General features: G+C 36.1%; 1 protein-coding gene across 6 annotated transcripts; it reads left to right on the forward strand.

Annotated features, from left to right (window-relative positions):
- Positions 1–438: 438 nt before the first annotated feature.
- On the forward strand, positions 439–17,105 carry LOC111568281 (bestrophin-3). 6 transcript variants are annotated; one of them, XM_055006806.1, is made up of 14 exons: positions 439–949; positions 1,033–1,236; positions 2,337–2,431; positions 5,467–5,554; positions 6,355–6,413; positions 8,669–8,823; positions 10,547–10,624; positions 10,763–10,915; positions 13,144–13,224; positions 13,482–13,633; positions 13,901–13,991; positions 14,942–15,066; positions 15,198–15,434; positions 15,579–17,105. In XM_055006806.1, the coding sequence occupies exons 2-14, from the start codon at positions 1,085–1,087 to the stop codon at positions 15,958–15,960; spliced, it is 1,848 nt and encodes a 615-aa protein (XP_054862781.1). In that variant the 5' UTR covers positions 439–949; positions 1,033–1,084; the 3' UTR covers positions 15,961–17,105. The 6 variants fall into 6 exon arrangements, with proteins under 6 accessions (XP_054862781.1, XP_035803846.1, XP_054862778.1 ...); XM_035947953.2 differs by having other exon boundaries at positions 444–949; positions 1,030–1,236; positions 6,268–6,413; XM_055006803.1 differs by having other exon boundaries at positions 445–949; positions 6,268–6,413.
- The last annotated feature ends 178 nt before the right edge of the window (positions 17,106–17,283 follow it).

Here is a 17,283-nt window from a genome sequence, read left to right on the forward strand (position 1 = left end):
AATGGCATTCCTTAAGCTCCCCAACAACTAGTTAGCCTCCAAGCTATACAAGCTAGTAAATATTTTATTCAGTTTCCTTAGACACTGAATAAACCACTACTTGTATAGCTAAAACTTTAGCAAAAGGTGCAATATGGAATGTTTAAATACCAAATTAAAACAGAAAAGGGATACAACGTTTATGCTAATAGCTACAGAATTAGAAAAAGTGCTAATATACGTCAATAAATACTGTATGTGTCACAACATATCTATCATTTAACACTCTTAAACAGTCTTCAAAAGCCTACTGTTGACTTACAATCAACATAAATTTACATTTTAAGTAAACTTCACAGAGTTACATCAAAGTTTCAGCATGCCAACGTTAACCTGCTAGCAAGAAACAAGCTAGTTTTTGACCCCGCTATTAGCTACATCGTGGTCACAGAGCAGCAGGGTTTTTTTTCATTGAAATATTTCTCTCAACCTAAGACACTCCTCTAAACACAACATAAAAAATATTTCATCTAACTCGTAAAAAAGAGTTTATAATTTCAATAATCTCCCAAGTTGTGCTGCTGTGTGTTAATGAAACAAACATGGCAGATGACACTAAAAAAATTCAACCTAAATAAAATCCCTTTGCCTCCGTCTGATTGGTTGCAGCTATTTACTGTAATGACATAATGTTGTGGCTGACAGTGTTTCTGTTTTTACATGTTTACCTCCACCACTAGCTATGCTAACACACACACGCACACAGCTGAACTACATTTAGCTCATCGATGTAGTGAACGCTGTGTGAGCCGTCTGGCATTACTGGGCAACCAAACAGCCTCATGGTGGGCGAGAGAGCATTGGAGAGAGAGAGGCTGGGAGAGAGAGAGAGGGAGGTTGGCATTTAGCTGTCAGGAAAGCAGAAGCCTGATGAAAAGCAGCGCCGAGGACGAAACAGAGACATTTTACTGTGAGTAAAAGACCTAAAAGATAACAACAATGATCTGTTTTTGGTTCACAATGTCATAAATAACAGTGCTAATTATCCAGCAGAATTTTCGACTTGTGAAACTTGTTGGACCCCCTCAGGTCGGACGGTTTCAGGATGACCGTCACTTATTCCAGTAAAGTCGCCAACGCCACCTTCTTCAGCTTCCACCGGCTGCTGCTGCGCTGGAGAGGAAGCATCTACAAGCTGCTGTACCGAGAGTTTGTCCTGTTCGTGTTGCTCTACACCGTCCTCAGCCTTGTCTACAGGTCCGACACACTCACACACTAACTGATGGCAGGTTTGGATCGCATAAAATCTGGTAATATTAACAAAAAAACAACATTTATTGTCTAACAATCAATTTTATGCCGTTTCTCCACTCTAAAACAATCATAGTATAGTAAATAAAGGTGGTTGACATCCTGAGAATGAAGCTAAAACATCTTGTCGCCCCCTAGTGGCTGGTTGTAATATAGCTCATAAGCCCCGCCCCCATCTATGTTACCATTTTAAAGTAAAATATCAAATTCCTCCTATCATGTTGATGTTTGTTGACATTTTTTGTATCAGTTTGCCATCGTCAGACCATTCTCCATTTCTGTGTAGAATGGTCTGACTACACCAAATTATCATTATACAATAGTGGGACAAAAGACTCTGGTGTTTTAGTCTTTTTTTAAACCAATCACCATCTTTTTGTGCGTGGCTAAGATTAGGATGCATCAACTCAAAACAGCAACAAAGGAAATCATTTTTTGAATTGCCATTAAAATTTACCAATACAAATTAATTTGGGCAAAACTTGAAGTTTTCAGTGTAGTAGGTTGCTAGACTTGAGGTTGTTGTTGACGATGTTGAATATGCTAAAGTTGTAATGCAGTTCATCAAATGTCCATTAGACGCTGAGCCAATCCCATCGATCTCCATGTTAAAGTGTTCAACTTTACAACTAAAATAAACATATTTACATCCTGATACCAAAACTGTTTTAGCCTCTACAGCGAGTTTCCCATTAATGACAACTTTACAGGAGGTTAAGTTTTATATTATTTATCTGTTTAAATTGTATTCAGGTTTAAAGTTCTGCATAATTAAGATGTGGCTGATTTGAGCAACAGGTGGATGCTGTCATAGGATAGTTCATGATCCAGAGATGTTCGGTAAACGGACCATAGAGATGTTCTTTGTTAGCTTCTTCATCTTTTTAATACAACAATTATATAAAAGAACCTCATTATTAATTGGAGTTTCCCATTTTCTTAGAGCAGCATCTAGTGGCCATTAGAGGAACTGCAGGTCTTTCAGACTATGAAGGAGTTGAAGAACTTTGCAGATGTTTGTGACGATCATGTCCTTCGTCCTCCAGACTCGTCCTCTCCGATGACCAGAAGAGATTGTTTGAGAAACTTTCTATGTACTGTGATAAATACGCTGAGCAGATTCCAGTCACCTTTGTCCTGGGTATGTTTACTGACTATACACCGCTATACATACAGTATACTTATACTATACTACATTATACTATACTACGTTTTACTATATTACACTACGCTTCTGCTATACTAGATTATACTATCCTACACTATAATTATACTTATACTACACTATACTTACACTATACTAGATTATACTACATTATGCTTATATTACACTATATTATACTACACTATACTTAACTTACACTATACTAGATTATACTAAACTATACTATATGTTTGCTATATTTTAACTATCCTATACTACAGTATACTTATACTATACTGTACTATACTTAAACTACATTGTAATTTATTATACTACTATACTACACTACTATTAATTACTATACTTATGCTATATTATAGCTATAATATACTACAGTATACTATACTATATCATACAATACCATACTATACTGTATTGTACTGTACTATACTGTACTACATTAAACCATACTACACTACACTACCATACTATATTATGCTATGCTATACTAGTATGGTATGGTATGGTATGGTATAGTATATAAAACTACACTATACTTTTACTATATTACATTAAACTGTACTATATTATACCATACCATACTATACTACATTAAACTGCACTGCACTATACTAAAACTATACTATACTACACTATACCATACTAGACAATACAACACTACATAGTATACTATACTATACTATGCTAGTATAGTATGGTAGACTAAACAATACTAGACAACACTAAACTGTACTATATTATACTATACTCTCAAAAAAACTCTAAAAAATGCATTTTTCTGACATTTCTGAATAATTATAAAATGTATTTGTTGTTGTTTTTTGTTATTGTTAATAAATGCTCTGAAAACAAATTTAATTTCAATATGAGGCTTGTAATTATCGTTATAGTTCTGCATCACTAACATGAAGCAGTGATGCTGTAAGAAGTGTGTTTTTTATGCAGTAATATGAAGGTGAGGAGGTTGGGGTGGTGGACGGGCGTACAGCTCACCTGATCTTTATGCACTAGACAAGAACTAGTATCCTGTTAAAATAATTAGCATCAACAACATTAAAACTAAATGTGTGATGCTAGCTTTATTTTTATATTAGTCTGTCTCTAAGTTTAAGGATGTGTTTCAATGTTAGAGTTACATAAGATAACAACAAACCCCCACAGATTCGCTCCAGATGCTGAAACATTACATAACAGGCTGCTAATGGCAGAGATAACCCAAAAGATAACACCGTCATTATCCTTCTCATTATCCGTCTAATTATCTCCCCAGATTTCACTCCAAACCGTTCAGACTTCTCAGGTTGGTGGACGTTTGAAGTGTTATTATTAATAAAGGCAGCAGGAGTCCGGCTAATATTAGTCCTCTGGGAATAAAAGGCTTAACACTCCGTCACTGACTGGCGGATGGATGTTTGGTTCTACTGTAAATGGTGAGAGATTAAAAACCACTCGAAGGCCATGAACGCTAAAGAAATGAAATCTAGCTGGAACTGTGCTTCCTGCCTCAGCAGACAGACAGACAGACGGGTGCTGGGTTGCCTCATTAGCAGCCTGCTAATGGAAACAGATCATTAAAGAGCAGAGGAAGCTAAAAGCAGCTGAGTGTTTGCGGAGCTCATCTCCCTGGTTCAGGATCTGGATGTTGTCAGCGTTTATACATCTGTAGCGTTTTGTCGATTCGAAAAACAACCTTTTGTTACTTCAATTCAGAGTTTCTAAAAGACAAAAAGAAGGAGAGAGTCGTTAACTGTGGCAAAATAACAAAAACAAACAACATCTGCATGGAGTTTAGCTGCAGAGTTGTTTCAGGAAACATCTGAAAGATTGAGAATACAAAAGACTAAGAGCTGAGACATCCAGAGGGAATTTGGAAGGATTAGTCTGATCAGGAAGTACTGGGGAATATCTACAGTACTTAACAAATTTATTAGACCACCAGTTATAAAAATTTTAGAAATCTGTCAAAAACTAGTTTCAAACTAAAATTTCTATTGTTATCTATTAGGCAAATAACAAACTAGAACAACTAAATAGTCCTTATTCAAATAATCCGACCCAAAAAGACCTCAGGATACAACAAAAATTTCCCCAATTTTTTGCAAAACTGGAGAATTTTCTTCAGATTTTGACGTTTCCATTCATTTTTATGCAACTTTTCTGCATGTTTTGGCATAAAAATAAATGATGGGAACAGAGCAGTGTCTCACTTTCTAATAAAATCCCTTTTTTATCAAACTTCACACCTCCAGTTTGGTACGACCCTGTTGATGACAAAAATTAGGATTTAAAAAAAAAAAAAATCTGGCTTCTACAAGTTATACTGTAAACTTTGTGAACATGAAGACAAATCACCGCCATACATACACTATACTGGATTATACTATACACGATACTTATGCTGCATTTTAACTATACTATGATACATTATACTTACACAATACAATACTATACTACACAATACAATACTATAATATGCTATATTATATTATAGTATAATAAATTTTACTATACGATACACTAAATTATACTACACAATACTATACGATACTGGACTATAATATATTAAGCTGTACTATTCTACACAAATACTATACTACACTAAACTATACTACACTGCACTATAATACACAACACTACATTAAACTATACTATACATTAAGCTATACTATACTGTACTATACTACACATTAAACTATACTATACTATTGCACAAAACTCTACTAAACTATACTACACTACATTATACTACACTAAACTTTACTATACTACACTGCACTATAATACACTATACTACACTACACTATGCTGTACTGTACTGTAGTATACTAAACTAAACTATACTACATTCATGTATACTGCATTAAACTATATTATACTGTACTATACGATACCACACTAAACTATACTACAATAAACTATACTAAAATAAACTACACTACACTACACTAGACTACACACAGCGTGTTCTATTATTAGTTGTATTTACCTGAAATGACATTCTGTGTTTCCAGGTTTCTACGTGACTCTGGTGGTGAATCGATGGTGGAATCAGTTCGTTAATCTGCCGTGGCCCGACAGACTCATGTTCCACATCTCCAGGTACCTTCACACTCTCTGCTCTGCCCTCTATAGGTAAAGACAGGAACTACAGAGAACCACAGAACCATAAAATAACATTATGGAAAATGTAAAAGAAGTCCAAAATGAGACTCTGGCTACTGAGGTGTGTTTGGTTTGTTTTCTTTAGTAGATGTTCAACTTTTTATTTCTTCTCCATCATGAAGTCATTTAGCTGCTGCTTCTTTAATTATTTAAATGTAATATTTACCTGGTGAGGGCTGCACAGTGGCGTAGTGGTTAGCACTTTCGCCTTGCAGCGAGAAGATCCCTGGTTCGCGTCCCGGCTTTCCCGGGATCTTTCTGCATGGAGTTTGCATGTTCTCCCTGTGCATGCGTGGGTTTTCTCCGGGTACTCCGGCTTCCTCCCACAGTCCAAAAATATGCTGAGGTTAATTGATTACTCTAAATTGCCCGTAGGTGTGAATGTGTGAGTGATTGTTTGTCTATATATGTAGCCCTGCGACAGACTGTCGACCTGTCCAGGGTGTCCACTGCCTTCGCCCGAGTCAGCTGGGATAGACTCCAGGCCCCCCCCCCCCGCGACCCTAGTGAGGAATAAGCGGTGTATAGATAATGGATGGATGGATTTACCTGGTGAACACTAGACTTACACCTGCTCAAGTGTTAGTTCAAGGTGGTTGGTCAGTATTTGTCAGTAGCCGGTTTTGTTTCTGTCTTCCTGCCTCCTCCAGCTGTGTTCAGGGTAAAGATGAATATGGCCGTCTGCTGCGCCGGACGCTGGTTCGTTACGTTAATCTGACATCACTGCTCATCTTCAGATCCGTCAGCACGGCTGTCTGCAAACGCTTCCCGACCATGGAGCACGTGGTGGAGGCAGGTTAGCATCGATGCTAACAGTAACACAGACGACCTTAAGGACTAAAATATCCACAGAAAATACAACATATTCATATTTTAGCCTTACATTGAGTCATTTTTAACCAACATCAAACTCAGGACCTTAAAGACAAAAATGTTTGCATCAAAAAACTGCAATAAAAATACCTTAGATTAATATAATGTTATTTTCACTAAGTATATTTTTGACCAACATCTACCAAATATTCAACCATTATTCAGGATTTTAAAAATTTAAATGCCATTTTGTTCACACAGCGCCACTGTCGATTTTTAAATAAGAAAAACATTTTAAATATTAATAATGTCTCATACAGTAAATGCTGTATGTATTTATTAAAATTAGCACAGTTTTGTATATATCAGTGATTCACAACAACATTTATTCTGATGCATTATTTTTTGCTAAAGTGTAAGACGAAAGAAAACGCACTCAGGACCTTAAAGACAAAAATATTTGCATCAAAAAACTGCAATAAAATTCTGAATTTTTTCATTTTCACAAAATTAATTTTCTAAACAATGTCAGTCCTAATCATAACTTCGACATATTCATTCACTTTCACTATTTTAACCCCTTAAATGCTGCAAATAATAACATAGCACCACCGCTGTTTTTCATGAAAAACATAAAAAATGAAATATTTCCCAAGTACTAATAACTATGTGGATATTTTTTTGTTATTATCTCAATCTGGTGTATGTCAATTAGCAACAAGATTGATTATGATGTGTTTTTTTTTGTGGAGTGTCAGATTTAAAACAAGAAAAAATGTACATTCAGGTCTTTAAAGACAAAAACCTGACATTAAAATATTATACATCAATATTATTTTCTGCTTTCATTGACAATTTCTTAAATAAACATCAGTTCTGATCATAACCACCAAATATTCATCCACTATTTAGGATTTTAATCCATTAAATACTTAATTTTTTTTTTAATTTTAAGTGATTGTCGGTTTTCTATGAAAAACTGCAAAACATGATTTATTTTCCATATATTACATACTAATAAGACATTAGATTTTTGATTACCACATCTGCAATATGTCATGCTTTATTGCTTTTATGCTTTTATGCTGGAAATGCACAGAGGTGAAAAAAAATAGCTATTTCAATGGATTTTAATGGGAACATTTTTGTCTTTAAGGTCCTAAATGTGTTTTTTTGTGTATTATCAATGTATTTTGGGGACTATTTTCTGCAAATAATACACATATTTGCCAAAATATTCAATAAAAATGACAAAATCATCCCTAAGGTTGCATTAGGGTGAAACAATGACATCTTAACAGTGATATTATGCAGTTAAGTGGTAAAAGTCAGACAGAGTTCAGGACTTTCCTTCTCGGTTTCATCCTTCCTGTAACCGGCTGATATGACCCCAGAGATTGGCTCATTATCAACCAATTAGAGCAGGACTCAGCTGCAGCAGGGATGACCTCAGATCCTCCAACACCAACCAAACGTCTGGAATAAAAGTGTGGAAGCTTCATTTCTGCAAGAACATTAAACCGAGAAAAGTAGAGTCAATATAAAGTCCAACAGAATCAATCAAAGCTGTTACTAATCACTGAAATATCACCGACTGGGACGATAGAAAAAATCTGTTTAGCTTTGAGTTTATGGAAAGTATTTCATTTTTATGTTTTTCAATAACAAACAACCGTGATACGATGTCAACAAACTGGCATTTAAAGAGTAAAAGGACAGAAACTCAATGAATATTTGGTTGCTTTGATCAGGACTGACGTTGGTAAAGTGAAAGTGGAAAATAATATGGATATATATGTAAGATTTAAAAACAAATCAGTATCAATAAACTAAATAAAAATACACAAATAAATACAGATGTACATAAACTGACTTAAATTAAAACAAGTGGTCTGGATTCTCACTCATGTTGAATTTCAATAGAGTGGCTAAAAATAAGTATTCATTTCATTTTAGGGACTTTAATTGGAGAAAGTTACACTTTTTCATATCATTTTCATTTCATATAACACACCTTAACCACGTTTCACGATGTTGAGACAGTTTCAAGAAAATTATGATTTTACCAGCTTTTCTTTGACATGTTTCTGGTGAATCCCTAAAATACAGTTCTACTAAATACTTAAAATGTCTACTAAATGGACCATAGAAAGTATCAGGTACTCTTGAAGAGCATTAAGAAAATTTACCAAGCTCCTTCCCAACAAGTTTCCTGTTTGAAATAATCTGTTTCTACAGGTTTCATGACTCCTGAGGAGAGGAAGGTCTTCGAGAACATCCGATCTCCTCACCTGAAGTACTGGATTCCTGTCGTCTGGTTCTCCAACTTGGCATCTAAAGCGCGACAGGAAGGACGAATCCAGGACAGCATCGACCTGCAGAACATCCTCAACGTAACACACTAACATAGTTCTGTTTAAAAAACCTGAGCCTTAATAAAGACCCAACAAACTGATTAGAGGCCAAGACGTTTATGTAAAGTTTTAGCTAAACTTTAAATTTTGTGCGGAAACCACTTTCATCAACAGCAGGAGTTTCCGTACATTTCTGCAACATTAAACTACAAAACAGGAAACTTTCTTAGGTAACAACGGAAAAGTTAACTAAGAAGAAATGGTAGATTGTTTAAGACATGTTAAGTTGGTTTCCACTGCAGGAACCGTCCCAGTAAAAACTCATTCAGGGAAGAAGGTGGTACCAACCCAACACCGATTGGTTTAAGTTGGAGAAGACGATAAGTTTTGTTTCCCAGTAGATGTCTTCTTCTCTGTAATATCGTCAACAACCAACATAACAACCTTTCATTGGTGAACTGGAGTTACATCCGGTAGTGGAGTTAACGTTGCTATGAAGTTGTTGGTTTCAGAAAGAGTGAAAAGGTTGGCTTTGTTGGCGCCACCTGGTGTCTGCTCCCAGTTCCTGCATTTGAAAGCCACTGATTCCAATAATTTAACCGAGAGAAAGTTTGGAGTTACGACTTTTTCACATAACAACCAGAAGTCTAACCGATTCTAAGACCTACCGAGGAAAAAGCCATAAAGTTCATCGACTAATTTAGGAAAAAGTCAAAAACCACTTCAAGCAGAAGTCCAAACTTTTTTGTGAAATTGGTGATGTTATTTCTAATTTTTGGTTTTTCCACTGACGTCTTTCTGATCTGACATCTAATACGCCTGTTTTTGTTTAAAGAGTAGAACCTCATTCAGGGAAGAAGAACGTACCAACTCAACACTGATTGGTTTAACTAGGAGAAGACGATGAGTGTCGTCATCTAGTAGAAGTCTTCTTCTCTGTAATATCGTCAACAACCAACATAACCTTTCATTGATCTACGTGCTCATAGAACTGGAGTTACGTCTGGTCGTGAAGTTAACGTTGCAGTGAAGTTGTTGGTTTCTACACCTTAACAGAAACAGAAATGGTCGGTCATGTTTAAGTTCCTGTAAATGTTGGCGCCACTTGGTGTCTGCTTAGAGTTCCTGCATTTGAAAAACACCAATTTCAATAATTTAAATCGAGAGAAAGTTTGGAGTTACGACTTTGTCACCTAACAACCAGAAGTCTAACCGATTCTAGAAGAAAAAAGCTGTAAAGTTCATCAACTGTTTTGGGGACAAAAATCAAAAACCACCTCAAGCAAAAGTCCAAATTTTTTTATGAAATAGTTTTTTCTAATTTTTGATGTTTCCATTGACTTTTTTCTCACTTGATAGTTAATACGCCTGTTTTCGTCTAAAAATCCATTATGAAAACACAGCTAGTGCCACGTTCTGATGAAAACCCAAATCTTTAAAGCTCTGGAACTGTTACCACCCTGTTGACGACAAATCAGGTTTCCACAGGTTGTGTAGAAATCATCATGACTAGTTAACAAATAACTGTGTTAACTTAACTGAGTTTATTTACCTCAACTAACATTCTATCTCTGTGTTTTTATGTGACTCTGGTGGTTAATTTGATGAATATAAAGTCGAGAAAGCGTCGTGGTTGTTATTCTTCTAGTGTTACTTTTGGTCCGTCTGAGTTTTTTTTAGCCCTCAGACTCTTTTTCCAGTCATTCTGTTGAGTTCCAGAATCATAGAAATTGAAAATCTCCTGTTTCCTTTCTGTGTTCAGGAGATGAATAAGTTCAGAACCTGGTGTGCGACTCTGTTCGGCTACGACTGGGTCGGCATCCCGCTGGTTTACACTCAGGTCAGTCGTTGGTCGTGGTAACCTCTTTAAGACTCGTAATCACATCAGAGATCATCACTGTAACCGAATCAGAGCTCTGGAGCTCCCACACCAAGACAGGAAACATCCCAACCAACCTCCGTCTGTTCGTCTCTTCAGGTTGTTACTCTGGCCGTCTACACCTTCTTCTTCGCTTGTCTGATTGGTCGACAGTTTCTGGACCCCACCCAGCGTTACCCAGGCCATGACCTCGACCTCTACGTCCCCATCTTCACCCTGCTGCAGTTCTTCTTCTACGCCGGCTGGCTGAAGGTCAGAAAACTTCTAATTAACCTGTTTCTGCAGCTCAATGGACATTTGAATAATATAAACTCAGCGCTCTGAAATATTAGCAACTTATTACCTACAAATATGAATTGCAAAATTGTGAAAAGAACTTCAGAAACTAAAATATAAAATTGAATACATTTTAGAATTCATATTATAATTATTATTAATAATAATAATAATAATAATAATAATAATAATAATAATAATAATAATAATAATAATAATAATTATAGTTATAATTATAATTACAATTATTATTATATAATTCATATTTACTCTAAAATAAAACAAACTAAAACACATGCAGAATTACTGTGTAAAATATCAAGAATTTAGTAATGAATACTTCAGTAGTTTCAGAGTAAATTACATAAAATATGGAAATAAGTCTACTATCAGTAGTTTTGTACTTTGTAAAACAAAAGATGTCAAATATTGTAAAATTTCAAGACTTTTCTAATGATATGTTTCAGTACTTTTTCTTTAAAATGAAAAAAAATTACAAAATTTGTTTCGTAAAGTTTCAAGAATCTTATTTATATTTTAGTAGTTTCACAATAAAACAAAAAATTACAAAATAATTATGTACATTTTTAAGAATATTTTTGCTCACAGTTTAGGATTTTTAAAATAAAAAAAATTCTAATTATGCAAAAATATCAAGAATTTTATCATTTATATTTTAGTACTTTAACTGTCAAACGAAAAAAATCCAATTTCTTGTTGTTGTTCAATGTTAAAATGAAAGCCTCTTACAATTTATACTTTAGCAATTTTACTGTAAAACAATAAATGTGCACATAAGTTATGTTATTATTTATATTTTATTATTTTCACTGTAAAATAATAAAATCTAATTCATTACATAAAGTCTAAGAATTTTATTTCTTATTTTAATAATTGAAATGTAACACTAAAACAGCACAATTCAGTTCTGTAAAATTTTGACAAATTTATGTCAGATTTATAATTGAAAACAGTAATTTCCTGGTTAAATAAATTATGTAAAGTATAAAGAATCTTATAAGTCATATTTTAGTAGTTTCATTGTAAAACCAAAAAAATATGCAAATGAGTTGCATGAAATTTTAAGAATTTTGTTCAGCATTTTTATTGAGATGTCTTTGATTTTTCCATTTAGTTTCATGTTATGGCTGTAATAATTACAACAAAGAATTCAGTCTGGTGATGCTACAATGTGTTTCTATGGGGAGGAGGTTGGGGTGGATGGACAGGTCAAAACATTGGACTTTATCATTGCTGGTTTAGTTTTGACAATAAAAATAGTCGTTTTTATATTACCAGAATTATTCTTTAACTAAATCATATTAGTGGTGAATTATGTTTGTTGTTTTAACCCTTTAGCACCTTATTTTGTCTATTATTATATCTTCTATCCTGTTTTCTCTCAGACTGAAGGACATGAGTTGGTGTGTGGTTGACCAGTTTCTCATCTCTTGACCTTATCGTGTGATATTAATAACACAACATATAAAGTTACCATACGAGCCACAAATTCTCAATGAGCCTCAGAGTCAGAACACAAATAGCAAGACTAAAGATTTATACTCTCCTCAGCGAAAGAAAAAACATTAAACTAAACACAATCAGTTCATCCTCTCAGGAACATGAATGTGCACATTTGGCCTGAAAAGTTTGGGACATACTGACACGTTAAATATGCAAAAAGGCGTTTCAACAATGCAGAAAAGTCAGATTATGCTAAATGTTGCTGAGCAGTGACAACAGTGACGTCTGTGGCCGCAAGTGGTAACTACATGTGCACTAAAATATTAATCACTTATGCAACAGGAACTAAGTCATTGTCTCAAGTCAAACTGATAAACTTAGAAATGACCAAAAAGATCTGAATCCACAGCAGTCATATGCTAAAATGTAGTGGCTAGGAGCTAGGTAGCAATGGTGGCAACTGAAACCAAAGCAACTGGCTGGTGGTGAGTTCCCCAAAATGGAAATATGTTCCAGTGAAGTTAAAACCAATCTTCATTTTCACACAGACTGGAAAATACACCCTGGTGTCAGCTAGCACATAGCTTAGCTCGAATGATAATGAGCTAAATACAGTTTGAGGGCTGGTAGTTTGGAACTTCGCTGCCAACAAGCTAGTTTGCATGCTGTGCTAACAAGCTAATGAGCTACAGAGTCAAACCTTTTAGAGTGACTGAATTCTAGATATGTTTTGCCATCAGGTAGCGGAACAGCTGATCAATCCTTTCGGGGAAGACGACGACGACTTCGAGGCGAACTGGATCATTGACAGGAACCTTCAGGTCAGCAGCCAAAGCACCCAAATACTAAATAAGTTTATTTTAATGATAATTAACAAGAATCTCAGAACTATGTTTCTAAAATTAAAGATGATAAAGGATTTGCCCACCAAGTTGAGAGTTCCTTTATTGATTCATTCATTACTTTTCTTGGCCATGCAGTAATAACAGCAAGTCTGATATTGCGTTTAATCTTTACCTAAAACAGAAGCTTCTCTAAAACAGTTTTTTTTCTTGCCTCTTACTGTTTCTTTTTTCAGGTGTCTCTGCTGGCGGTGGATGAGATGCACATGAACCTGCCTCACATGACCAAAGACATGTACTGGAACGACTGTGATGCTCGACCGCCCTACACTCTGGCTGCTGCAGATTACTGCATCCCATCGTTCCTTGGCTCCACCACTGACATGGGGTCAACATTTTTCTTTTTATTTATACTGTGGCTAAGTTTATTGGTTCATTGGGAGTTCATCTGGGTTTTTAGTTGTGTTTAACGTTAATATGTTTGAAAGAAACTTTCAACTGGCATCTTCCAACTCTTGCATTATGCTTATAGTCCTCTAGAGGGCACATTCTTCCATATTGTTAAGGAGAAGGAGTCATTTTTTTTGGTAAATTAGTTGGGTTTTGAGTAGTTTCATCTGCACAATGCTAAATTTTCGCTAAACATCTCTTCCAGACTGTCGGACATCCTGCAGTTTGACGATGTTGAAGGCAGTGAGAGTCGTCTACGGCAACAAGACTCTATTTTGGCTCGACGTCAGGAGTCGGTACAGGAATTTTTATTTCCTCTGTAAAAGATGTTTTTAATCAGGCAGATTCACACCAAAACTACTGACCAATACTTTCTAGCGTGAGTAGCGCCACCTTGTGATTATTAGTAAAACCCTTTCAATTCGTAACTCCTGAACCTCAGAAACAACTTCTTTAGATTCAGTACTTTGGAGTCTTCAGGACCAAATGGATTTCTGTTTAAGATAGGTTTTATTTTTGTTGCTACAATTTTTTAACAACTTTTATCTATCCTTTTAAAAGTCTATAAAAATTTGGAAGAGATCCCAAATAATATTTTTTAATGAAGGGTTTGGAAGCAGAGTGGTCTGACCCACGTTCTTGGTTTTTGAGAAAAATGGGTTCTAAGTTTTGTGTTTTTCAGAATGGCTCAACATCCCAAGTGCCACTGTAACACTGTATTTGGGTTGTGGGTTAGACCACTCTGACACTAAAATCTAGACCATAAAATATTACAGAAATTACATAAAACTCAGCTTGGATTTTTTTGTGGGTTGGACCACTCTGCTTCTAACCACCTCAAATATGCCATACTTTAATTCTCTTTTAGATATACTTTCAAAACTCTATAACGGACCAACAGTTTCAACTGGAGGGGCTCACATGCATTAATATGCACTACATCACACACAGAGGGAGCGTAACTTCATTCTCTACTAAAAACACCTTTACTCCACTATATCTTTACATGGCAGGTAATTGTTTGCTATATTAATGCAATATTTTTGGTCATAATCTTGCATATTCCACCTTTAATAAAGGTTGCGCCTAAACAACACAAACTTGTATTATTTCTGAAAATGGTCTTAAAAATAACTGAAAGGATTGTGCAACTTGCCTGTAGTTGTTTTTTCTTTTATCACAATTCCCATCAGTTGGAATAGAAACATGTTTACCTTTCTTGTAGTCACTTTCTAAATGTCTGCAGGTTCTCGGTCGAGTCCGCCGGTTGCTCAGCGTTCAGGAACCTCCTGACCTCCGACCTCCTCGGCCCACTTTCAAGCGACACAGCAGCGACGCAACTGGCAGCTTTTTCCCAGACCTCAGGTATCGGTGCGTCTATAATACATGTACCTTATGAGGTATCAGGTATGATATATTTGGTTTATAAGTTTGAGATCAACAGCAACACCATCAGGCAAAACTGTCCACTGTCCAATTCCATTTCATCTGAACCCATACAGGATCAACATGGGTTCGGACGACTTGCCCCCACCTTCCATGGACACCCTGTCAACCTTAAGGGAGGTCAGCAGCAACCCACCCTCACCGGAAAGTTCGCCCTCCACCGTTTTTCCTCAGCTGGTCATCAGCCCGCCATTGTTTGGTGATGTTTCTCACAATGCGGATTCTCTTGACAAACCTCAGAACGGTCTGGACCATTCCACCATTGAGGAGGGACCAGGCTTGGACACCCCAAGGTGATTAGTTGGTTTTCATGACTGAAGTCCTCATTTTAGAGTTTTGACTTAAGAGGCTTGCAAAAATGACACTAATTTTTGCAGCCCTACCCTTACCCTCCTCTAACTTCCCCTTCTGGTGAGATCCTTTCATTGTATTTACAGGAATGACCCCATAGTATGTTGTTCCCCGACTCAACTGGGCCCCAAAGAATTTCGCTGGACGACGCTCAACATCCCATGTTACCCGCCACCCCGGCCAAGGGGGCGCCAGTTCTCACTCCAGTTCTCCAGGCAGAACTCGAAAGCATCGGTCCGCAGCCTGCCGAGTCCCAAGGGTTTGGGCCGACGGAGGCGAGGCCTGGGTCGGTTCCAGTACCGGCGATCACCTGGTCCAACGCCAGACACTCTGCAGCTCCCTAACCCTGATTACGACCACGACTTCCAGGGAACAGCAGAGACTGAGAATGATGAGAAGGAAGGAACCAGCAAAGGCAAAGATACTAAAAACACCAACTCTCAGTCGGAGAGTACGGAAAAGGAATGAGAACCATCACAACCGTCCAGTCAGACCAATCAGAACAATCAGAACCACCACCTTGTCTGAGAGGAAGGCTCAAATTGAGTTTTATTTTGTTGTTTGGAACTAACAAACACCTGGAAAGCTGGACATACCAATCTATAAAGGGACGTTTTGAACCCAAAGTTTGGGTTTACCCCTTGTTGACTGCTTTGTCACTGGAAACAAACCCTACGTTTAACAGATAGTTCTGATTTAATCCAACCATTACTGTATCTGCTGTGCCTCTATGGGTCAGGCTAACTTTGTACTCTCCACCTCTGTTGTAGACACTCAGGTAAATGAGGAACTGAAAAATAATTGCATATAAATTGAGTTTTTTCTTGCCACTGTCACCTTAGGGCTTGCTCTGGGGGTTCAGGTATATGCATCTTGAGACAATCTGAATTGTAATTGGCTCTATTTAAATAAATTTGAATTGAATTGAATTGAATTGAATTGAATTGAACTGAATACATGCTACAGCTTTCCAAAAATGTTTGTATTTGAGTCTGACTGGTCCACCAAAGACAAAATTATCCCATTTAAAACAACCACTATGGCTGAAACGCCTCCTACTCAAGAAAATACCTGTAAGTTTATCCCTCTTCAGTGTTTTAATGGAAGACTAACTCTCAATGCAGACGTGAAATTAGCTTCTGATGCTGAATTTGGTGCAAAAAAATAATCTGTGTGGACTTCCTAGAGGAAAACTGGAGGGATTCCCTTCAGCTCAACATAGTGGATGCCATCTAGTGTCCGTTAGAAGAACTGTAGCACTTACTGACGAACTCAGGGGGGATTTAAGAATTGTGATTACAGTTTGTATTTATAAATGTAACTGATTAATTTGCACTTTCTGCTGCAGCTGCTGACTTTCCAAAAATGAGTTTTTCAAATAAAGTGTTGACGTATTTCTTGACGGGTCACCAACAATGACAAACGGCTTTATCTTGTCTTGAATATAAATATTATATACAATAAAAATAATAAAATATAAATATTACATATAATAATAGAATATAAATATCATATATGATAATAATAGAATATAAATACTCCATATAATAGAATATAAGATACTATATATAATAATAGAATATAAATAAGATAAGTCCTTTATTTCTCCCCACGCCAGGGGAAATTTACATTGTTACAGCAGCTTATGTAGCAATAGACATAGTCATAGAAATAAAATAATAATAGAACAGTAGTAATAATATTTACAATATGTACAGGGGTGAGAAATGAGGATGAAATAGTACAGTATTGACACACTGTAAGACAATGCAGTATAAAGTGGTGGCACGG

The sequence above is a fragment of the Amphiprion ocellaris genome, chromosome 21 (genome assembly GCF_022539595.1).
Source record: "Amphiprion ocellaris isolate individual 3 ecotype Okinawa chromosome 21, ASM2253959v1, whole genome shotgun sequence".
In the NCBI taxonomy this organism is placed as follows: Eukaryota; Metazoa; Chordata; class Actinopteri; family Pomacentridae; genus Amphiprion; species Amphiprion ocellaris.

Excerpts from the sequence above, each read along its gene's own strand:
- LOC111568281 (XM_035947953.2), top strand. The coding sequence starts at position 1,085 with ATGACCGTCACTTATTCCAGTAAAGTCGCCAACGCCACCTTCTTCAGC. Across the intron at positions 5,555-6,267 it reads CTCATGTTCCACATCTCCAG|CTGTGTTCAGGGTAAAGATG; the intron begins GTACCTTCACAC and ends TGCCTCCTCCAG. Across the intron at positions 15,435-15,578 it reads CCAGGCTTGGACACCCCAAG|GAATGACCCCATAGTATGTT; the intron begins GTGATTAGTTGG and ends TTGTATTTACAG.